Below are 25,960 nucleotides of genomic sequence, written 5' to 3' on the forward strand. Positions count from 1 at the left end.
CGCCCGCTTCTCCCCTCAGCAGTGTATTTCAGTCAATGCACCTGTTCTGTTCCCCACTCTGTCTCTGGTGAATCCTCTCACCCTCCACACCTCTGGCCTGTACCCTAGTTCTTGTATGCGTATATGAATAAACCTTTAAAAAAAGTTTTTTAATTCCACATCTTTATTAGTAACTGATACATGACTCATATTTACTGTAACTTTATGTGCCTTACAATGTATCAAATATGCCCTATTTGAGAAGTAAAGCTCAAAGCAAAACATTTTCCTTCTATTTTTACTTTTTCTAGAAGCAAAAATTGATAAGGTTGACTGAAGTGCTAAATCAGAATCACACTCCTGCATGCAGTTCTTGAGTTGACATGTGAAAGGATGACTTCATTTGTTAAGTTAGATGGATTATGCAGACTACAGGAGTCTCAATGGTCACTTTTAGTTTTTCTCTGGATTCTTTAAGGCATTTTTATTACCAACACAAATACAAATATCACAAAAGAAGAAACTTTTGCACGTGCAAACTTCTTTGACTACTGACTGCTATGCTATATCACTCTTCAAAGAGTTCACAAAAATGACACCATAATAAATTTTACATAAAATTCTTCAAGGGTGAATTTTCTTTTTTCTCTCAATTTGAATAAAACTTAGCAAAAAGGTGATACTTTTATAGACTCCCACTTGGTTCAGACTCAGTTTCTGCTTGTGCTATGTAGAGCATCCACGATAGTTTTATTGTACTCTGCAATCTGCTTGGTCACATTCTTCATAATTGGTCGGTAATCACTCTCTTGACTCTTGGTTGCTATGACTAATAATATGAATTAAGGGGAAACACTTAATAAAAATAGTAGTTTAAATGTGGCTCAGAAAAAAACCAAATTATATTGCTACTTTTTTTAATTGAAAATTGAAGATTGCATAGAAAAAGCACAACTGAATATTTTAAGTAAGAGGATTTTAACAAATTACATATCAATTATAACCCAAAAGGTCAAACAAAACTTGTTTTTAAAATAGTTCTCCTGGGCCTCCCTGGTGGTGCAGGGGTTAAAATCTCAGTGCTATCAAGCTCTTGACCTAGAATAGGTCAAAGAGAGCTACAAAACACTTTTGGTGAAATATTCCTTGTAACTCCATGATACCTGTTCTCAGCATCTGCTTTCTTCTATGATCACACAAGAAGGAAAAAAAAAAAGGAATATAAATACCATCTTGGCAGAAATCAGATGAAATTGAATTGGCTGCAACACAGATGAAGGTCAAATTTCTCATGACCTTAGTTTATCTGCATGTGCCATCCAGATATCCAAGGTCATGCATTATAAACAACAAACAACTATATATACTTACATGTATACATATGGTTACATGTAATTCCCCCAACAATTCTATGGAAGAAAACATTAACTGTTTTTGAGATGATAAAACTGAGGTTTAAATAAATCACATATATTGTACAAAGTCCACAACCTATATGTAATAGTCAACATTTAAAATTAGAAAGATCTCCTGATTGCAAAACTTATACACTTACTATGCCACACTACAATTTTATGGATTCTGCTTTCTATTAGTTACTGGGGTACACACACACACACGTACACACAGTGTACATGTTTGGCTCAGTGTTTTGTACATACTAGGTATTTGGGAGTGTGCATTGAATTAAATTTTATTTTAATCATTAAATTTTGAAAAAAATTCCTAGAAAAAAAAAATCACTTGGTCAAGTTCATGTGCAGCTTTTTAAAGGATACATTCTTTCATCACAAAATTATTTTGCTCATGGTGTTGCCACTTCCTCTCCAAATTTGTAAGCTAAAAACACAAAAGAAAAATGTCAACCAGTGCCCATATTAAAAACAATTATGCACCCTTTTAAGAGGATAAGGGAAAAAAACACTCAATTTTAAATCTTATCAACTCCTTGCATTTTACTGATACAAAGCCATGTAGACAAAAAAAAAAAAATTAGGAAAGATTAAACAATAGTAAATACATTAATAAATACAATGCTGACTTCAACAATAGGTTTTACTTTATATGTCTACTTTATCTGGAAAATATTTTAAATGTTATGCCCACGAACATGCCAACTGAAAGAGAATATATGATTTTTCCCTTTCCTAAAAAAATTTAGAAAAGAAGCTTGGGACATGATGGGAATCTCTCCTTGAAATCTGGGTATGTAACACCACAAATATAATATATAGACTAACACTGTCAAAGGTTCAGCTATAGAGGAGAAACTTCCTTATTTCCAGGGCTAAATTTCCTGTCTAATTCCACAAGCTGTGATAAGAACAGAGCTGCAGTGTGAAGATTATAAGCAGGCTGGTAAAAAGCTGGCACTGTTACAATAATTTCTGCATCAACAGGAAGCTAATGTGGATATTATATTGATGGTTGCTTCCTCAGAAGACAATTTTACTGTTATAGAATTAAACTGTTTTTCTGATTTAATTAACCTTGTAACTCTGGGTTACGGTCTTTCTTTTTTAAGACGCACATAGTTTTTTCCCTAAACATAGGACTGTCTGATGAACGAAACATTAAAGTAATGTTTTGCTGTACATTTCTTAAAAGTAACAATTGTTTTTACAATCTGACAATTGAATCAGCATTAACACTTCTTTTTACTTTCACGTTAAACTTCTTTTCAGGGCATAGGTTCAGTCTTAATGTTGCATCTATCCCATTGTTTCCTTCAAAGAGATAAATCTAGATATTAAGATGAATTGTAATGAATTAATTATGTGAACTGTATGTGCTATGAGTTAACACTACTAAATCAGATCTAGCTCTCCCAGATAGGACCTTGAAGTTATGATGAACTCAAGGAAGCAGTCAGCATTTTTTGACAATAAATCTCTAATAACCTTTTACAAAGTCAAGTACCAAACTTTTCCCCCTTTGTTTCATACAAAGAAGCAGCCTTCTTATAATGCAATAGACCTCTCAAGTGCTACATGAATAATGCTATAAAGGCAACACCAGATCAGATGGTCAAATTCTCTCCATAATATGTCTATATTAGTGACTTGCTGAGGATATCATGAAGCGTAATTTCATTTTTGAAAACCTGTTTCTTCCTACAGATTACTTAAAAAGTGAGTTCTTTATATATTTTGGACATTAACCCCTTATCAGATATATGATTTATAAATATTATCTCCCATTCTGTAGGTTGTCTTTCCATATTATTGATTGCTTCTTCTACAGAAGTCTTTTATTTTAACCTAGGTCTGCTTATCTCCCTTTGCCCTTTGTTGTTTATGCTTTTTGTGCCATATCCAAAAATTGCTGCCAAGTCCAAAGTCAAGAAGCTTTATCCTTATATTTTCTTCTAGGAATTTTACAGTTTGTTCCAATGTCAATATGTTTAAATGATTTCAGATAATTAACAGCTATTCATTTAGAAAAATCTGTCATGGAAAATGATTTACAGATATCAAAAACCAGTTTTCAAGAAAAAGGATGAAAAACAGAAAAATCAGGATTTGATTTATCATTTGGAAAAAATAAAAGGCAACAAATACTACAGAGAAAAACAGTACATTGTGGCTTATGCTACAAATTCAGCATATATTTATATATATGGTTCAGGAAATGATTAGCACTTCCTATGGTAATAAATTAAGAAAACCACCAGCCGACTCTAAGAAACTGTTAAATGTTTTCTTTAGGGGCCTTCCTGGTGGCACAAGGGGTTAAGGACGCAGCACTGTGAAGCTATCCACAGCCATTGCAGCACTAGTTCGATCCCTGGCCAGGGAGGTGAGCCACATGGCGCAGAAGACCTCTCCTGTCTCACCTGCAGCTTCACTCAGCAGAGTATTTCAGTCTATCTGCCTGTTCTATTCCCTACTCTGTCTCTGGTACATCCTTTCACCACCCCACCCACACCTCTGGCCTGTACCCCAGTACTTATATGCATAAATAAATAAATCTTTTAAAAAATGTTTTCTTAGAGTTTTCTATTCGGTAGGAGAGTCAGTATTACATTAAAAAATCAGTTTTTCCTAAGAATCATTTAAGAAGTATCTTCATAAACTTTTTCTTAGGTTTCTTCTCCAGCACCTATTTCATCTCTAAACATCTAAAGATAATTTTGCCACTTATTTAGGTTTGTATGTTATGAAGTAGCAACAGAATGACTGATAATTTTGAATTATGTAAATTAGTGATTTCTTTTTTTTTTTCTTTTTTAAAGATTTATTTATTTATTTATTTATACAAGCACTGGGTACAGTCAGAAGCACGGGAGGGTGAGAGAATTCACCAGAGCCAGAGCAGGGAGCAGAACAGGCAGAGTGACGAAGTACACTGCTGAGGGGAGCAGCTGGCAGCAGGAGAGGTCTGTGTGCCATGTGGGACCCCCGCCTGGCGGCCAGGGATTGAACCGGCGCTGCAGAGGCTGTGGGCAGCTTTGCAACCCGGCGCTCAACCGCTGCGCCACCAGGGAGGCCCTAAATTAGTGATTTCTAAGCTATTAGTAGTTGTGGCAAACTGGTAAGCCTCTACCACTTTTGAGAAAAAGATAACCAATCTTTATCTTGTACATCTTTATTTTGTACATGACACATATGTTGCTTCATTTAATCCTCCAACAAATATTTATTGAACACCTATTGACAATTACTAGCTCACAATTACTAGCTAGGGAAAAAGTGAACAAGAAATAGACTTCATCTCTACTGTCTGGGACAGAACTGTCAATCTAGAACACCTCAGACATTATCAGTAGGATCAGTGAGATGCTTGGCTTTGCACCCTGTGTAAATAATCAGAGAAATGAATTAAGAAATTCAGACAGGGCCTCCCCAGTAGCATGGCGGGTTGAGCACAGAGCTATGAAGCTGTCTGCAGCCTCTACAGTGCCGGTTCGATGCCCGGCCAATGAGGGAGATTCCCACATGGCACACAGACCTCTCCTGTCTCCCCCGCTGTTCCCCTCAGCAGTGTACTTCGGTCTTTCTGCCTGTTCTGCTCCAATCCCTGCTCCGACTCTGATGAATTCTCTCACCCTCCAGCGGATCTGGCCTATACCCCAGTGCTTGTATAACTAAATAAATCTTTAAAAAAAAAAAATTCAGACAGAACTATTCTTTATAGCATTACTTGAACAATTTTAAAACTAGAAATACCTAAATGTCTAACAATAGGGAAATAGTTCAGTAAATTATGCTATATCCATGTAGTCAAATATTATTAGAATTAATTAAAAATATTTGACATTTTATCAAATATTTGTCAATATTTATTGATAAGTATGATTTATAGTCAATAATGAAAAACAAGCTTTTAACATAATATGCCATTTCTATAAATATATAATAATGAATGTGTACTTATGTGTTTGTATAAAGTATATATAGATATATATAAAAAAATATATGTAGATGGACTGGAAGAACCCTCACCAAAATGGTAAGAATAATCTCTTCTGGGTGGGATATTGGTCATTAGTGTTTATTCTCTTTCTTTCTGGCTTTCCTTGGTTTAGCAAACTCTATATTATAAATGCTTTACTTTGGAAAAAATTTAAGGTTATCATCATGATGGCTGTGCCCAGAACAGTGCCCAGTACAGTGTAGGCAACAGGCTTGTAAGAGGTAATAAACAGGAGTAAAATTCATTCTTGGTGAAGAGTGTACAGAATGTGGCTATCTTCACAGCCAGAGAATCTGGAAGGTAAATAAATAAAGCAGGTTAAAAAAAAAAAAAAGGAAAGGATTGTTTTGGGGTGAAAATAATAGATTAAGAATACAGAATAGAAAGACTAAAAATAGGAATGAATTTCAGAGTCTTTTTTTTTTTTTTACCTGAGAATGTGTCTCATTTTCTTGCAGTTGTGTTTTTAGTGTCTCATATTCTACGTTTAGCTTCTCCATTATTTTCTTAAAAGCATTTCTGTGGGTTGATAATACTGCTCTCTCCTGATGTAATTTCTAGATAGATCCAAACAAAAGTAAATAACAGGGCATAGCAAATATCTGGTAAGCCAAATAAATTATAATTGATGTAAATAATTTCAGAGATATTTTGATCAAATTCTACCAAGGTTATATATACTCTAATATCTGTGAAGCAATCCTTTGGACTATAATAAGCTGTTAGTTTTAGCTGCATTAAAAACACCATTAATGCTGCCATATCTGTTATTATCCCACCAGATTTATTTTAAATTAATGACAATGAAAAACCTCTCACAACTCATAAATAGGTCCTAATCACATCTGCACTTAGGAAATGTCGTATTTGTTGCAATGCGCTATTCCTTGTTTTTCAATGTTTGCCTTTTGAAATTCAAGCCTAAATTCCTACTAAATTGTAGGAATGTTACTAAAATGTAAACATCTTAACTTTTTTCTTAGCTTAAATATCAAATAACCAAATAAAAATAATAAACTCAATAAACTATATATTAAATTTGATCAAGAAAAAGCAAATTCAATTGTAATTTTTAAAGATATTGTTAGTACTTACCTTTTTCTTTTCTTCACCTGATAATTTTAAACCTGGCAAATCACTGTATGTCTCCAAATCAGCCGTCATTTGCTTAATTTTGCTTTTTAAAGACTGTTGTTCCTCAGTCATTTTACTTTCCAAAAGCTCCATTTTCTGTAGATCCAATTGCAGACGTTGACTATCTAAACACAGGAATAGCCAAGGCATTAGTCAAAACTTCATTCCTTTCACATAGGGAAATGCAAAATAGCCATTAAAAGTCATATCTTAAAAGTCTTTTGTAGAGTATCTGCAAAAGAAATATATGTTCCTTGTAACCAGTGAAAGACTACAAAGATATATTAAAAAAAAATACTCATTCCCCCAGGGAATCAATATATAACTGATGTATATTAGTCACACCTGTCTCCATGCTCATGCACTATATAAGTACATACATAATTTTTTCTTAATTACATAACATCTGATACTGTTATTATTGAACACCTATTATTTGTATAGATGTATGGTACATATACAGTTATATGAGGAGGGAAGCAAGTTAATGACATGTATTATATATTTGTATTTGACAAAATTATATTTATATTTATATATATTTACACATACAGTCAGTTCTCATAATTTTTATAAAGTTACTGTGAACACTAAGTTAGCAAATACTGAACTATTGCTCCTAGGGGAATCTCAAGGGTTGGGAATCCTGTGAACCTCTGGTAAGAATATTTTCATCTACTAACACACAGTCCTGCTTATGTGTTTCTATTTAAAGACACTTTATTTAATAGGTACTGCTGATTTGTTAACACTGAACTAATGGCCAACAGCAATATAAATTATGCCTGATTGAAGCTCATCTAGCAAATTTTTATTCCCTAAGGCACATCAGCCTTCTTGAGATTAGGGCTTCAGCACACTGTTTGGGGACCATATTAAAATACCAAAATCATCAACATAAAATGCAAAAATTCAGAAAAAATGGCACCAAAGTAAGCATTTACAATGAATTACCTAACTGCTATGAAAAGAGTAATGCAGGATGCCGCAGAAGATGTAGTATTAGTCAAGAGAACTCTATATAAAAACATGTATTCTGAGGCTGTAAGGATTAGGAATTAGCCAAACAAAGGAGAAAGTAAAAGTGTTTTAGGAAACCATCAACATGTGTAAAGTCTAGAGGTGAGAAAGCCTGGTATCTTTGAGCAAATAATAGACACTTATATAACTACAACCCAAAGTTCAAGAGATAAAATATTGGAAGGATTTCCATTCAGGAAGACTCTTCTAAGTCAAGATATGGAGTTTGGATTTTATTCTAGGGGCTACAGCAAGTTACCAGTGAATTTTATTTATTTATTTGTTTGTAAATTTATTTTTAAAGAGATTTATTTATTTATGCATACAAGAACTGGGGTACAGGCCAGAGATGTAGGGGTTGAGAGGATTCACCAGAGACAGAGTGGGGAACTGAACAGGCAGACTGACTGAAATACACTGTGGAGGGGAGCAGCAGGTGAGTCAGGAGAGGTCTGTTGCACCATGTGGGTAGTTCCCTGGCCTGGGATCGAACTTGTGCTGCAGTGGCTGTGAATAGCTTCATAGGTTGCATCTTAACCCCTTGTACCACCAGGGAGGCCCAAGCAATCTCTTTTCTGGAGGGACTAGAAAGATACTAGGGATTTGGTAGTGCAACTGGGTACAGTGACTGAGTGAAAAGGAGTTAATGCAGAATCCCATTTCCATCTTGAGTAAATGAGAAAATAGTAGAATACTCAGAGACAAACTTTTGTTTGTGGGAGGGAATGAGATAATGGGCTGAAGTTAGTTTAGAGTATATTGAGTTTGAGACACCTCAGACTAATCCAGATAAAGTTAATAAAGATGTTCAAATATAGACACATGGCTGTGAAGTACAGAGAGAAAATGTGAGGTCTGAAGTTACAGCATACTCATGGCAAGTGAAACTATAGGATGATTGAAATGGGTTTGTGACAGAACTCAAGTTTTAAAAATAAAAATGACATTAAGTATCCTATAAAGGATGTATCCAAAAGAGACCAGGAAATAAGGGAAAAGTCAGTCCTTTATTTCAAGAATAAAGGAATGGTTTATACTGCAAAATACACTTGGGGAGTAATAAAAAAAAAAAAAAAGACAGCAAAATATTGGATTTACTGACCAGGAGGCTCTGAATGTATCTGTTAAGAGTACATTTTTTTTCTGTGAATGTAGAATGCATGATTTAAAAGCATGGTTTTAAGAATTTGGCTATGAAAGCTTTGAAAGGGAGGAATGATAGCTGGCAGCGAAAACTCGGTAAAAGTGTTTTTTGTTTTCAAAATGGGATAAAATATAGAAAAAAAGACTAGAATGATAAATACCAAATTTTAATAGTAATAAACTCTTGTTAGTAGGATTTTCTTATTTACATTTTTTAAATATCCCCCAAATCCTCTACAACAACTCAGATTACATTTATAATTAGAAAACAATTTTTAGGAACTCCCTGGTGGCGCAAGGGGTTAATAAGACACAACCTATGAAGCTATCCTCAGTCACTGCAGCAAGAGTTCAATCCCTGGCCAGGGAGCTACCCACATGGTGCAGCAGACCTCTCCTGACTTGCCCGCTGCTCCCTTCAGCAGTGTATTTCAGACAGTCTGCCTGTTCTGTTCCCCGCTCTGTCTCTGGTGAATCCTCTCACCACCCCCACCTCTGGCCTGTACCCCAGTTCTTGTACACATAAATAAATCTTAAAAAAAAACTTTAAAAAAAACCCAATTTTTAAAAATTCCTTTCACACCCCCCCCCCCCACAATACTACCTATCTTTTCTATTTTAGAGACTTTGTGATTCTGATTTTGAAATGTGTCTTTTTTTAAGGGAGAGAAAGATAAAAGAGGGAACCAATCTTATTGAGTATGTATAATTTATGTTATTTGATTTACTTTTCATAACCACCCTAGGAGGTAAATGCTGTATGAGAAAACTAAATATTAGAAAGGAAATTTACCCAAGGTTATATACTGTGAGAGGATTTCCAAGGCTCCTGGTTTGGTGGTGCAGCGTCGCAGCCCCCCTTTAGCAACCAGGTGCAGCAGAGTATGCCTGGCTCAACTGTACCCACTGTGCCCGCTGCCACACAAGATGTGAGGTAGCTGATTCCAGCACAGGTAGGGTTTCACACAACAGTGGGGTTTGGATTTTGAGACCCCAGTCAGTTTTGACAAAAATGAGGTTTGAAAGCCACACCTGTTGCTATCAACAAGAAGAACTAAGGAACCCTGAAAGCCATAATGGCTAGGGCAGCAGACAGATCTGGGGACTCTCTCCTGGGAAGCCCAGGTGCTCCTGTGTTCAGATCTCCAACTCATTTAACACTCTTGTCTTGAACAATCTTCACTTTTGATCTCCAACTCTTTGCTTCAGATTGTCAATTGTCACTGCTCCTGCCTCTAGCATGACTGGCACCACCTCCTGATGGCCACTCCTGTCTCAGGCACCCTTGGCGCAGTCTTTAAGAGCTGATTGCTTCTGTCTGATCCTCTGGCATCACCTACTGATCCTTGCCATAGGCTTGTTCCGTCTTTAAGAGGCGTCTGCAGCGGCCTGATCCATGTTGCTGGCCTGTGCCCATGCCACCAGAGCTGTCTCCTGTTGCTGATGCCTCCAGTGCTGCCTGGCCTGGTCCAGCCTCCAGGATTGCTGGTGCTGGCTGCTGTGATTACTTCCAGCTGCCACCATGAGTTGGGTCCTGGCCCACAGCTTCTCGGTATGCCACTAGCTCCAGGTTCTCAACAGAGTGACAACGCTGTCATTCATAGGTAGGTTTTGGTTTAGGCTACTTGACACAGGACACTACCTGGAGTAGGATGGATGGGCATTTGTGATCTTAGAAACTCTTTCCTTTTTTTAATCTCCCCCTTGTAAATTAACACTGTTGTTATTCTCTGTGTTTGAGTCAAACTGTAATATTCCCCAGGTTTGCATGGTTTCAAAACAAGTCAGGCTTTGGTGCTAAGTGGCATTAACATCAGCATTATAAAAAATTCATTTTTAAGATAGCAAATATTACTTTATGTCCAAAATAATGCCTCTATAAGCAACAGTGTGCTGGGGGAAAAGGAACAGTAACAATTGCCCGATTTTGCTACTTCAGGTTCTTTTCCCAGGAATCATTCATGGGTTTGCTTTCCTTAAAGTAAAATTTTGTAAGTAAAATGCAGTTAGAGAAAAATAAAACAGACAGTAAAGTAGAAATGAAATACATATCCTACATATCAGATGAAGAATTCTGAACTCAAATTGCTTTGGCCAATTTCTCCTCTGTGGCCCAAGGGTTGGGCATGGCAATAATTTCACACATTCTATAGCGACTTATATGTGGATAAGAGACATAGAGAACAAAAGATTTCCATTTCACAACATAGTTGCCTTCACTTTCCCTCCGTTTTAAGGCAAAGAAACAAGCATTTCTGTAATCAAAAGCCAAACATGAACATTTTCCTTTTATAACTTAAGGGATTCAGGTGTAAATGGGTTTTTTAAAATATTAAAATAACATTTTGTGTGAAATACAAAATTCAAATTAATTTTTATGACGAAAGTTCACCTTATAGTGGGATTGTGTTCCCTATATATATTATTTTATTCTGGTTCCTTTCATTATTTTCTCTCCATTATTGTATTTTGGCATTTTGACTATGATGTGCTGAGGTGTGGGATTTTTATATTAACCCTGTTGGGATTCAGTGGACTTCTTGGATCTGTAAAACTAAGTTTTTAATCAAAATTTGGAATTTCTAGTCATTATTCCTTAAACTATCACTCCCACCCCCCTCATTCTTTGTTCCTTTCTCTTTCTAACATGAACATTAGACTGCATGAAATTATCTATTGGGTGATTCAGGCTCTGTTCTTTTTTAGTTATTGTATATTTTTCTATGACCTGAGCATAAGAAGAAGTTATTTTATTTTTCCATTCTTTTGAAAAATTGAGGTAACACTGGTTTAGAACATTGTGTTTTACAGCTATAAGATCTCTCCCTTAGGTGCTGTTACCATATCACACCAACCACCAAAGCACCTAATGTCTACTCCCATGGTCCACTGTGCTCTCTCCCCACTCTGCTCTCATTTCTCATCTCGCAGCCTCAGTCCCATAGTCAGATTTCTAGGGTTTATCAATTTGGCTTTATCCGACCCTTTGTTTTTTCTTTTCCATATGTTACACACGTGACACCACCCAGTATTTGTTCTTCTGATTTATTTTGCTTAACATAATCCCCTCCAGCTCTATCCATGTTGTCACTCACTTATGCCAAGAATTTATCTTTAAAACCTGAGTAATATTCCATAGTGTATATATACCATAGCTTCCTGATCCACTCATTTGTTTCTGTGTATTTTTATTTCTTATTCTGATTGGACAATTTCTATTGCTCAATCTTTAGGTTCACTGTTTTTTTCTCCCCTTTTTTCTGTTTCAACCTACTAATAAGGTCACTCAGTGAATCTTTCTTTTTTTTTGTTTTAAAGATTTATTTATTTATGCATACAAGAGCTAGGGTACAGGCTAGGGGTGTGGGGGTGAGAGGATTCAACAGAGACGGAGTGGGGAGCAGAACAGGCAGATCTACTGAAATACACTGCTGAGGGGAGCAGAGGGTAGGACAGGAGAGGTCTGCTGCACCATGTGGGTTCGCTCCCTAGCTGGGGAATAGAACTCAGGCCACAGCAGTGATAGAACTAAGATTTTAACCCCTTTGCCACCAGGGAGGCTCAAATTTTTCATTTTAGTGACACTTTTCAACACTAAAAATTTTTCTTGGTTCTTTTTTGTAATTTCCATTTCTCTATGGGATTTTATATATGTTTATATATGACTTTTTTTTTCCTTTAAGCCTTGAAATGTTTGTAAACATTTAAGTCCATTTAATTTCAACATCTGGATATTCTCAGGTTGACTATAGCGAATGCTTTTCCCCTTGAGTCACTTTTTCCTATTCATATCTTATAAATTATTATAGTATAATGGATTTTTAATGATATTTTATAGAGATTTTAGATTCTCCTGTATTCCTTTGAAGAGTGTTGCTATATGTTATTAATGAGCGATAAACTTTGCTGAACTAAAGCTATAAACTTTTCTCCTCTAGAGTGGCAACTGACATAAACTCTATACACAGTTCTTTTAACTTCTAACTGCTGTTTTTTTCTGGGTCCCCTGAACTCTACCTAATTTATATACAGTTCAGCAGTCAAATTAGGATTTGAGTAGAATTTATACATAGATATTGGCACTCTGTCTCCCTCACACCTGGATGTCTCCCTAATACGTACACATGCAATGAGTAAATAAGTTGGTTTCTTCATATATCATTTAGCAAAATTAACTGGGAATTAAGTTTTATTATCTGTACAAATTCTCTAATAGAAAATTACATACAAAGATACTATTAAACTTTCTCTTCTACCTATAAAGATTTCTGGACAGGTTACACCTGGATGGTGACATCATAATAAAAATTTCATGTTCAAGAAATGAATAGATCTCTACTCATAAATAAAACAATTATATGGAGTATAAAATATTAAATAGTAAAAATAACAGTGCTTCAAAATTGATTGATTTAAAAGTTTATCAATCAGAATTTTTAGATGTTGGTATATAAACTAGTATTCCTTGAATATTCCCTTTGTATCCCTTTAAAAGTCATAAGACTCACTCATATTGGCATATTATTTTAAAACATACTTAAATGTTATTGAGGCAATTTTGTTTTGTTAGATCCGTATCTCCAGTAGAATTGAAAACAGTTAAGAATCAAAGTGCTAAACAAGTCACTGAGATTTTATGTGTTCCAACTGTCTAAGAGGGAAATGTATATTTTGACTGGTGAAAACAGTTACATAAGTCTAACTATAACTTTAGTTGCAAGATATATTAGGGAAATATATTAGGAGCTATACAAATGCTTCTCCTAGAGAGAAGGAGAAAATTGTTGGTGGGTATAGGGTAAAGTTTATCTTTCTTTAACAGCAGGTCCATAAGAAAAGGTACAAGTTTCTCCAAGGGAAGAGACAGGAAGAGGATGCAGACTAGTTCCTTCTGATATGCTATGAAGTTGCAAAGTTTACCAAGCAGTGTGTACATAGTAGCAAAATCTCAGAAGGAACCACTTTGACCTAGGGAAATGCTTCTGAAATATTCTGCCATCAGCGCATTTGTTTATTCCCTAGAGTTTCCTTTCCAAAAATATAAATAAAAACTATTGCTGACAGATTCCTTGCTGTTTTACTAAGCAGTACACCAGTTTCTCAAACTCTTTTATTTTCTTATTGTCTCCCTAGGAGGCTTTTGTAGACCATTTTTTTCCCCCCAATTGCCTCCCTCCCATGAAGTTTTTATATTACAGCTTTAATGTGTGTCTATGTACATTGACCCTTTGGAAGATCATGAATCATAATATCTAAGAATTTTACCCTCCTCAAGAAGTAATTTTACCACCTTAAGAAACAGAGCACACTAAGAAAATCTGATAACTTCTAATTTATAGCCCCAAGGACAATAAAGGGAGGCATTTTACAAAAGGTAAATGTAAAATTCACTCTCTGAATGTTTAAACAAGAATATTATATAAACCTCTTATCATGATTTCTAGATACAAAAAATTTCTTGTGGGGATGTTGTTAGGAAAGAGGAAAAATAATTTATATGCTTGGTTTAAATTAATTCTTAGAAATAATTGAGTAAATGAAATTAATTGTAGGGATCAGACAATATAAACCTTAACAAGGAAATTTTTCAGTAAGATATAGATCATAGTAATAAACTGAAATTTCAGCTCCACTAAAGCCAGTTTTCATTCTTTATCAACTCTACAACACTGTGGAAAACATAAGTGTTTAAAAGGAAAAGTAAACCCAAAGTATAAAAGTCTGAAAGGAATATAAAGTCCTGATTATTGAATTCACTTGCCTTTAAAGAATATGTTTTTTGACATTTATGAAAAGATGCCCTAAAAGAGGCAAAACTTGTTGAATTAATACTGATCTTAGACAAATTAAAAACTTAAACAGGGGGCTCCCTGATGGCACAAGGGGTTAAGATACAGCCTATGAAGCTATACACAGTCACTGCAGCAAGAGTTCGAGCCCCCACCAGGGGGCTACCCACATGGCTCAGCAGACCTCTCCTGACTTGCCCGCTGTTCCCCTCAGCAGTGTCTTTCAGTCAATCTGCCTGTTCTGTTCCCCACTCTGTCTCTGGTGAATCCTCTCACCATCACCCCCACTTCTGGCCTTTACCCTAGTTCTTTTAGGCATAAATAAATAAATCTGTAAAAAAAATAAAAACTTAAACACAAAACAGAAGTTTCCTAGATGGGCTAATTAAAGTTTTTTCACACATATATATATATTTTTTTTAAAAATGTAAAAGTCCCCAGTCTTATATATCTACAAGAATTGAAAACAGGATCTTAAAAAAAGATAATTGTATACTCATATGTACTGCAGCATTATTCACAATAGCTGAAAAGGAAAAACAACCTAAATGTCCACCAACAAATAAATTATCATATGTAAATATAATGGAATATTATTCAGTATTAACAAAGGAAACCTGGTCCTTTTATGACACAGATGAACTCTGAAAACAATATAAGTGAAATAAACCATTCACAAAAAGACAAATATTACATGATTCCATTTATAAGACATATCTGAAGTACTCAGACTCACAAAAACAGAAAGTAGGATGCAGTTACCAAAGACTTAGTGACGTGACATAGGGAGCTGTTGTTCAATGGGGTATACATTTTAGTTTTGTAAGATGAAAAAGTTATAGAGATCTGTTGCACAACAACGTGCATTTAATGAACATTACTATACTATACACTAAAAAATAGGATGGTAAATTTTATGTTGTTTTTTAATCACAATTTAAAAATACTCATAATCAGGGTCTCCCTGGTGGTGCAAGGGGTTAAGCACAGCACTACGAAGCTATCCATAGCCACTGCAACATGAGTTCGACCCTGGCCAGGGAGGTGACCCATGTGGTGCAGCAGACCTCTCCTGTCTCATCTGCTGCTCCCCTCAACAGTGTATTTCAGTGGCCGCCTGTTCTGCTCCCCTGTCTGTCTCTGGTGAATCTTCTCACTCCCCGCACCTCTGGCCTATACCCCAGTTCTTAGATGCATAAATAAAATATAAATCTTAAAAAAAAAATACTCATCATCAAACCAATAATAGGTTTATAAATCAAGTTAACAATATATCTCCCTTAGTTGCTTGGCATATAATTCAGGTAGACAGGTAAAACTATGAAAACAAACTTAAAAAATCTGGGCAGACAAATATGCTTAAATACATAGAATAAAAATTATCCACCTATATCATAATTTAAATCCAATTGTATATTAATATCATACTCTATGAATTTATGAGGCTATAACGCTTACCTAAAACTTCCAGGCAGTTGTTCTAGAATGCAGAGATTCTCTGGATTTTAGCAAATTATATACAATATATAGTGCATATATTGTTTATTACAAATCCCTAGAGCAATGTCTGAAGCAGCACTTCTCATCAGTACATTAATATTTCTACAGAAATCATATGAACAGTCGTACTAAGTGGGATTATTAAAAACTTTAAATAACCTCCTGTCATTTCAGGTCAGACTAGGTTTTACTGCCAAGGGCTTGTTTACATTTCAGGATTCCAGATAAAGTACTGTAGATTCATTATATTTCAAGAATCCCGCACCATCTTAAGGTTAGCAAACATTAAATCTTCATTCTCCATGATTTTCTAACTCCCAGAGTAATTCCAAGTAGATAGCTAATTCTTTTTTTATATACTTTCTTTTTTTTTTTAAGATTTATTTTTTTATTTATACAAGAACTGGGGTACAGGCCAGATGTGCAGGAGGGTGCGAGGATTCACCAGAGACAGAGCGGGGAACAGAACAGGCAGACTGACGAAATACACTGCTGAGGGGCGCGACAGGAGAGGTCTGCCGCGCCACGTGGCATTCACGCCTGTAGGCCGGGACCAAACCATCACTGCAGAGGCTGCAGACAGCTTCACAGTACAGCACTCAACTGCCTGTGCCACCAGGGGAGGCCCTAGATAGCTAATTCTTAACAGCTAATTCAAAGTCACCACACATCAGCATAAAGAACACCCATAATTAGAATCCATCAGCACAAAAATCAAAGGTTCCATAGAAAATTTTACATGACTTTATCCTAGTTTGCTGAAGTTTGATTTTGTATGTTTGTTTCTAATCTTTATGTGCACTACCAAATGGCAACCACTAGTGACCTACGACTTTAGAACACTTGAATGTGTCTAGTCCAAATTGAGAATGGTTGTAAGCGTAAAATATTTCACTAATTATTTTATTTTAATTATATGTTGAGATATTATTTTCAATATTATTATTTCGGGCCAAACAATATATTAAATTTCAACTTTTTTTTTTTTGTCTTTTTTTAAAACATGTCTCTTAGAAAATTTTGTGGCTGGCATTATCTTTCCATTGGGCAGTTCTGCTCTAATAACATACTAGTCATCATGCCTGAGACTAATTATGAATAGCGCTACCTTCTCTGAGGCATCTCTCCTAATTTCCCAAGATTAGGGTAGATATGAGCCCTCCATAATTTCAATTACCCTTTATGCTTTTATTACAGCACTTCCATTGTATTTTACTTGTTTATCATTCCACCAGGCTGAAAGTTCCTTGAGAAAAAAAGCTGAATGTAGTTTTTAAGTCTCTGTTTACTGAAGCTATAGCACAGGCATGGAACAAGCAATAGAAAAAGCACACAGAATTATTTCAATCAATCTTAAAAATTCTAATTTAGAATAGGAAAAAAAAGGCTATTAAAACCTCGGTTGTTTCCTCACCAGATGTCAAATTCCTAGCTGTACTTTGTGATTTCTGCATTTCAGTAGATTTAAAGTTGAGGTCATCCTGCATCATTTTCAGCTCCTGATTGGTGATAGAGGATATCTGTTTCATGCGATTTAAATTCTGTATTTGTATAAAATAAAAATGGAAAAAAATTCCATTAATTTGACTCTCCAATAAAACTTTTGGAATACACTGTTAAAGGATGGGAAGCTTTGAATAGGTATTCTTATTTTGAAATATGTCATTCATTGTAGGATACAGTGAGATTCAAAGTTAGGTTTTCTCAAAAGGAGAGGTTAAATTAAAATTCAGAACTTTTTTTTTAATTTGCTTTTATTTCACCATAGAAAAAAATCAACTACATTATTTTTAGTAATGACTGGAGTCTTAAAACTCGTTGAGTATTGAAAGGATATCTAGTTTTTTTGTTTTTTTTTTACATACAGTACACCAAATATTAGTAGCTCAAAAAATAATATTTGGTGAATCAAGACACTTATTAGTTATCCTCTACTCTTACAGATTCTTACAAGAATCTCCTTCATGTACAAATTACAGGGTGAAAGTATGTTAACATTTTTCTAATATAACATATGTATTTTGAAGTTATCTGTGCAGATGTTACTACTATCAGTTTAGTTTAATAATGGAATAAAATTTTAATTTAAAAAACTGTGAAAAAATTCCTCATTTAGTGCTGAATATTGTTATTCTATTGCTCATCCTTTTCCTAATTGTCCTAATTAGCTGAATTTTGCTGAAAGATAAAAATAAATAGCTTAAACAAAATAAGGAAAGGAATTTAAAGGAAAAACATTAAATGAGCAGACACAATAGGGAATCATATTTTCAAAGTTTTGTTTATAAAGGTAATCACAGTAAAAATAATAAGAAACCCACCCCCTTCCCAGGACAGACACATGGTTCTTACTCGACTACAATGCTCCAAAAGTGAAACAATGCTGGCTTCTATCTGTGCCTTCCTTTCCAGTTCCTGATTCTTAGTTTCCTCAAAAGTCTCAATAAAAGCTGCAAATTGAAAAATATAATGAGAGACTATTGTTGATAAAGTTAATACCACACAAACTCTGATTTTTAGGGTTTAAAGATACTTTTTAGAAAATTAAAGTGAAATTTAAACTACCACTGCTTTTTATTAATATGAGAGAATTATTCAATAAATACATTTCCATTCTTTGAAATTTTGCAGCCTATAATGACCTTAACATAAGTAAACTTAAATTTTGTAAGTATGGGCTCAGAAGTAACAGTTGTTAAAATGGCAATTAAAAAAGTAGGAATGTATTTTACACAGTACCTCCTTGATATATCTATAAATATTAGTATCTATAATTAGCCAAGCTTCTGTAAATATTACTAAGTAGCTATTTTATCTAAAAATGAGTATTTTACTTATAATACTTCTTCAGTCTCAACTAAATTAGTTTATTTATTCATATTATAAAAAGATATTCGAAGAAGTCATTCTTTTTCTTGTTCAATATAGAACTAAGCACATACATTGCTCTTATTTACTTTCTTAAAAGTATTTCCATGGATTTTCCAAAAATAAAAACTCACAGTTAAGTATAATTAAACCATTAGCGTGGAACAATTAACTGATAACCTTTAGTACTTGTTTCTATGGAGGATAACAACACCAGACCTAAGAAACTTCAGATTCTAATGAAATGACATTTAAGAAGGAAACCAGTAGTAGATAATATTTGTCAATTTTGAAAGATTTCTAAATGTACAACATATGGAGTAAAGATCTATCTACCAAATCAAGTTAAGATTTTTTTAGAAAGTGATTGTGAAGCTGCAACCTTCGGAAGCTATTAAAGTACAGTTAGTGATAGAACCAAGTAACAGGATGGGATATAGTAGTAAGTACTATGAAAAGCTAAAAAGGGGGGGAAGATACTTAAGGTGAACACAGTGAAGCATCTCAATGAGAACAATCAATAACTGTTGTACAGACATTCTACTCAGACTATGAACATAAATACAAACATACAAACACTAATATGCACATATACATATACAAGACATTTTTACAGTTCTCTACACATCCCTAAACTATGATGGCTACTCAGTAATTCTTCAAGGCAAATGCTTTGAATGTCCACACTTAGCATTTATTGTTAGCCATACACCTTCCCTACATGAGATCTCTGATTTGGTATAAATGAACAGTTTATATCTATGATTACTTACTGTCCATGTTTTCCTCCCTTTTTTTCAGCTCCTTATACTTTTGATTCATTTCACCTGTAAGAGACACAATGCATAACATTAATTTTAATAACACCAGAAGTAATGCTCTAAATTAGAAATATCTCTTTGCAACTATGTATAGTGATGGACATTATAACCAGACTTATTGTGGTGTTCATTTTACTTGTATACAAATATTGAGTCATTGTGTTGTATACCTGAAACTATAACAATGTCAACTTATAGCTAAATAAAAGAAAATAATAAATTAGGAATATTTCTTAGGTTCTTACATGCCATTAATCATTGAATATTCAATTATTTTAAATTAGGTAAAATTCTTGTAGTTATTGAGTCTTTTGAAAGTTCTATATATAGATATATGTACATATAGGTATATATGTGTGTATATATGTGTGCATATATATATACATATATGTGTGTGTATATGTGTGTGTGTATGTGTATTTATATTTGACTATTTGGGGGGAAATTTCCTTATTGGAAAGAGGACTTAACACTTTCCAATGATTCCCTATTCAGTTCCACATAGTTAAGCTACATATGAATACTATTGGCAATGACCAACATAAGTTTCCATCAATGTTCATTCTATTCTTGAAAAGCTCAAAACAGCAATCAAGATAGTAGGGTTACTTCCTTCACAGAGTTTAAAACCTAAGGATTTAACAAATACTTAAAATTAATGTACTAAGTGTAGTGCACGTGAGCTTTCAGGGGAAAAGGTGAGCCGATCTCACAAAAATAGTGGCTATTGTCCCTCACAGTCCTCACCCTAAAATTTTCTGTCTAGGCTGAGGGCTGCCCACTTCCAGTCAGTTCTATATGCTATGCCATACAGCCAGATAACTTTGATTCTACTCTCTTCAGTCCCTGTCTGCCATGGTGTTGTTGCTGCTATTACAGTTGAGTCCATCTTCCAGAGCCACCAGTCAGGCATGACAAGTAATCAGAAATTGTAAAATGGATTGGCGACCAAGAGGGTGAGAGAGGAGGTTCCATACTTTACTCCTGAGACCATCATCTAACAGGTTACCACAGGGACAGTACACCCCGCGGGGCCTGTGGCTCGGGTGAAAGAGGAATATCCCATGGATTTCAGAGATCAACAGACTGCGAAATAAAAGAGTCACATTTCATTGTACATGAGGTTGCAGTCTGAGGAGGGGATGGGTATTAGACAGTAAGGCTCTTGGCTCAGGCAGGGGCCCCAGGGAGGGGAGAGCTGAATGGTGCAGAGACACAGAACAGACTAAGTGAAACACCTGCTAAAAACTAGTGAAACTACTAAAAACAACAAAGACAGTACAGAGAACTGCCCTTCTCCCTTTTCTCACCCCTCAGAACTCAAATTGATCTCTGATGGGCATACAGTGTACAAATTGTACACTCACAGGTACATCTGGAACTTCAGAGAGAAAAGACATCCACAGAGAAAGAAACCTCTACCCCAGCACATTTGCATTCAGAGTTGAATCCCTGGAGGTTCCTCCCTACATGCTGGCTCAGCAACTGCAAAATTAGGTCTCAGTATCTACAGAAGTCAGCAAAGGTCAAAACACTAAAAGCAAATAAAATGACAGCACCATCTGCTGGAAAAGCAAAAGTAGCTCAACTCTCTAATTTATTGCTATAGATGTTTTAAAAAAAAAACAAACATAAATGTTAAAATACCTTTCCAGCAAAATGGGAAGACAAAAAATAAGATAAAACATGGAAACCTGAGTCCTCAAAGTAAATAATTCCCTAGAATCCAACTATAAAAACAAGGAATATTAACTTCAAAATTGCTCTAGGGGCCTCCCTGGTGGCGCAGGGGTTAAAGACTGCACTATCAAGCTATCGCCAGCCACTGCAGCATGAGTTCGATCCCTGGCCAGCCAAGGAGCAACACACATGGCTCAGCAGACCTCTCCTGACTCGCCTGGTGCTCCCCTCAGCAGTGTATTTCAGTAGATCTACCTGTTCTGCTCCACACTCTCTTTGGTGGATCCTCTCACCCCTCACACCTCTGGCTTACATCCCAGTTCTTGCATGCATAAATAAATAAATCTTTAAAAAAACAAAAACAAAATTGCTCTAAAAAAGAAAATAAAAATGATAGAAGAAAAAACAGAAAGGCAAATTACAGTGATAAAAGAAAACCTAACCAAAGAGATACAATAAAATTCAGAAAAGCAAATGAATGACCTAAAGAATAAAATTAATGAACAGAAATAGAAACTGAGCCTTAAATAATAACAGATTCTGAATGTAAAAGAAAAAACTCAATAGATGAGATAAAAATAATTCTAGAGAAAGCTATGGAAACAGAATAGACCAAGTGGAGGATCGAATTAGTGTCCATGGTAATGCACAAAACAACCAGGTAGAAGAGACAAAGTAAAAAGAAAAAAAAAAGGATAAAAAGAAATATTTCAAGAACTATCAGAACTACATAGAAGGGGAAGATACCGCGTATCTGGCCTGTACCCCGGTTCTTGTATAAATAAATAAATCTTTAAAAAAAAAAGAAAGAAGGGGAAGATAGAAAACAGAAAGCTTATTCAAAAAAATAGAGGAAAATGTACCAAACCTAGGGAAGGAACTATATATTCAAGTCCATGAAGCTAACATCTAAATGCAATGAGACCTACCCCAAGATATATTATTTTAAAGAAGGAATATTTAAGCTTAATTATAGGGAAAAAATGAAAAGCAATTCCAGGTCAAAATTCAGAAAAAACATGTTCAAAATCAAAGCATTACAAACACAAATATTTGAAGTGAGAATGACTATCTCACAAGGAAATGAACAAGTGGTATTGTTGAGGTCGGGAATATGAGGTGAAAAAGAGGCATAAAGATAAAACAGGTTATAAAGGACCTTATAAGACACGTTACAAAAAATTTGGAGTTTTTCCTAAGGGTAATGGTAAAAATACTAAAGAATTTTAAAAAGGGGTATAAAACAATCCATTTGCAACTTTTGAAAGACATTTCTAATCCAGAGAAGAAAAAAAAAAAGACTAGAAACTGTCACAGAAATCTGGGTGAAAGATGAAGGAAGGATGCCTGCAGCACAGTGGTGGCAATTAGGAAGAAAGACAGTTTTTGTTTGAGACATTTGAGGATCAGAGTGAATGAACAAGAGCAGGTTGAAGAGGTTTTTTACAGGACTCCTAGACATGTTATACTTAATAATATGTGAAAAATTGGGGCCTCCCTGGTGGTGCAAGGGGTTAAGCATCAGCACTATGAAGCTATGCGCAGCTACTGCAACACAAGTTTGATGCCCGGCCAGGGAGGTGACCCACATGGCACAAGACCTCTCCTGTCTTGCCTGCTGCTCCCCTCAGCAGTGCATTTCAGTCAATCTGCCTGTTCTGCTCCCCACTCTGTCTCTGCTGAATCCTCTCACCCTCCCATGCCTCTGACCTGTACCCTAGATCTTGTATGCATAAATAAATAAATCTTAAAAAAAAATAAAAAGAAGAGGCATGAATAGCTACTACACCTGCATACTGGGAACCTCCTCCCTTCAGGATGTTTCTCTGGCTTATCTTGTTCTCAGATTACTCCTCTTTTGTCTTCTTGTCATAGCTTTCTCTCCTTTTAAATTCTGGGTTTTGTTCTTAGTTGACTTCTAATGCTACATTATGTCCAAGGAAATCCCATCCATACCTGTGGTTTAGGAACAATCCAATTTGACCTATCCCCTAATTTTCAGATTGTTTTATTCGGTTGTTCACTAGATCTATTTCTGTGACTATCTTTCAGGATATCTTAATACTCAGTATATCCATAATTAAATTCATCAGTCTTCCCCCTCAAAGTCTGCATTCCATTATGTTTCCTACTATGTTTCGTAGTCCTTCACACACACCATTTAAGTTAGAAACCTGTGAGACTCCTCCCTTCTGCTCCCCTTAAGTCCATATTCCTCGCTGCCAAATATGGAGGACATATTTCGTCAATGGCTCCAGCTGCACAGCTGAATTAGATAGAAAAGAGCTCCCACTATTTCAGCAAATTCCCAAGTTTCATAAAAACTCCTCCCGTATCACTCATGTTAAGGAGAGAGGTCAGAGCATAAGAGATCTCCTCTATTTTATGACTTCTCAGTTAGAGGATTATATCTGAGCTCCCCATGAAAGGCACTGTACACATGGAGGTCATTCTAAATAGGGTAAAATACAGGGGTTACCAAATCTATCCTTAGATTTATTGTCATAGGAGAGGACAAGCTCATAGACAGGAGGAGTTAACAGGTATGTCACATTCAGGATGCAAAGCAGGCAAGCAAAAGGGTTTAATGTAGGAAGATCAAGAAGGGAAAGACCAAAGAAGAGGGCGGAGGGCATGCTGATAAGAGGAGGGTGATGTGGAGCTGGCCTCAAATTGTGAGAATTTAATGTGGTAAGTTCTTTATAATTTTTGAATTCCAAATTTACTGAGTGTCTGTCATATCCTAGATATTATAAAAGGCACTAGTGATGTCAAAATGAACAAGACAGTTACCCTCTATCCTAGAAGGGTTTACAATCTATTAAATGTACACAAAAATTATAACAGAACAGAAATGATGTAACTGAGGTGTATATATAGATAGGTGGGTATATATACATTTTATTTAATATATACTTAATAAATATATTAAGTATGCTGATAACTAGATGGGTAAAAAGGATTCAGGAGATTTTTACACAGAAAGTACATATTGGCAAGCTACTTCAGCAAGTGGTGTAGGTCATATAGAGAAGGTATTTTCCCTCAAGAAATTTACAGTCTACTAAGTACTCAAAAATATACACTATAAATTCAAGTCTTTTTTTTTAAACTCACAGAAGGGAAAGAAGAAATGGATATAAACTGTTAGAAAAGACCTGGGACATTTTAAAAGGGATACTACAGCTTTTTGATGCTCTCTGCGATAGCCAGTCATTGGAGTAAGGCAGATATGCTCGTCTTGTGTTACTAAGGACTAAGTACCACCTTAACCACCTCTTCCTCATGCCAGGAAGTTTGTCTCTTTTACTTCACTGGTGTCAAATGATGTTCTCTGACTCAGAGGTTTCCTTGTGATTACCTTGCCATTTATACTCTGAGAAATTGTTCCTGAAATCATGGTCAGAAAACTGTTTTGCAAAGATAAAAACCTGTTTCACAAGGAATGGTCTAAGTCTACTCATTGTCCTCCTCTTTGTATTTATCTCCCACCCCTTCTTTTTTCACAACCTTTTACCTAACTTGTTTTTGCAAAGTCAGTAGAGCCTGGTCAGTAGAAAATGGTAAAAACAGGTTCTAGAACGTTACCCAGCAGCTCTGTTCCGGGGCATACATGTGACCCCCTAGAAGAAAGAATGCCAAATCTGCTGTGAAGCATAAGCTAAGAGCCTTCCTCCTGGATTAACATGTCGCTCAAGAAGAGCCATGAGGGGCCTCCCTGGTGGCGCAAGGGTTAAGATGCAACCTATGAAACTATCTGCACCCACTGCAGCATGAGTTCGATTCCCGACCAGGGAGCTACCCACATGGCGCAACAGACCTCTCCTGACTCGCCCGTTGCTCCCTTCAGCAGTGCGTTTCTGTCGATCTGCCTGTTCTGTTCCCTACTCTGTCTCTGGTGAATCTTCGCACCCTCCCATGCCTCTGGCCTGTACCCCAGCTCTTGTATGCATAAACAAATAAATCTTTTTTTTTTTTAAGTAGAGGCATGAATAGCCACTACACCTGCATACTGGAACCCCCTCCCTTCTTCCTAACCTATCCAGGTGTCTGTGCCCTCCACTCACCTTTTAAAGGTGAGAGTGAAAATCCTATAAGGGGCAGGGACACAGATTTGAATCAGTTCCCACTTGCATATGTGACTGGTCAAGTAATAATATAAAGCTTTTCCCTGCTGTAAAAACCATTGTCACAGGTTCAGCTGTCTCGGCACAACAGGCCAAGGACCCATGTTGGTTCCAGTTACATTCTGACTCTGGAGAAGGTCTGATTATCACTTTCCAGAACAGGTAACTACCCCACTCTTTTCTCCTTATCAATATACAAGGCATATGTGTCAATGATTTCCCGGGCCTAATGGCCTCCAGCTCAGCAGGTCTACTGACTGATATTGGATGTTTCAGACAGCAGAAAGCAAATTGATTGGAGGTGGGGCAAGAATAAATCTCAAAAGACTTCTGCACAGACAGACTCTGCTTTCTGCACTAGAAGCCCTTCTGAGGCAAGCTAAGTCTCGTTTGTACCTCTGAGTATTTCTTAGGTGATAAGGTTTCTGTTTCGTCACCTTTCTCTTCATTACACTTTTTGTGAGTGCCGGTTCTTGTCTCTTCT

At 35.8% G+C, this 25,960-nt stretch overlaps 1 protein-coding gene across 1 annotated transcript in view; it reads right to left on the reverse strand.

Annotated features, from left to right (window-relative positions):
- Nucleotides 1-689: 689 nt before the first annotated feature.
- IFT74 (intraflagellar transport 74) overlaps nucleotides 690-25,960 on the reverse strand; it is a gene marked incomplete at its 3' end in the record, with an annotated part of 63,191 nt that continues 37,920 nt past the window's right edge. The window contains exons 13-19 of the mRNA XM_084236769.1: nucleotides 19,622-19,675; nucleotides 18,333-18,430; nucleotides 17,395-17,521; nucleotides 6,490-6,653; nucleotides 5,826-5,951; nucleotides 1,758-1,818; nucleotides 690-808 (exon numbers count right to left, since the gene is read on the reverse strand). Coding sequence (XP_084092895.1) covers nucleotides 690-808; nucleotides 1,758-1,818; nucleotides 5,826-5,951; nucleotides 6,490-6,653; nucleotides 17,395-17,521; nucleotides 18,333-18,430; nucleotides 19,622-19,675 — 749 coding nt within the window. The remainder of the gene's footprint in view (nucleotides 809-1,757; nucleotides 1,819-5,825; nucleotides 5,952-6,489; nucleotides 6,654-17,394; nucleotides 17,522-18,332; nucleotides 18,431-19,621; nucleotides 19,676-25,960) is intronic.

The sequence above is a fragment of the Talpa europaea genome, assembly GCF_964194135.1.
Source record: "Talpa europaea genome assembly, chromosome: 7".
In the NCBI taxonomy this organism is placed as follows: Eukaryota; Metazoa; Chordata; class Mammalia; order Eulipotyphla; family Talpidae; genus Talpa; species Talpa europaea.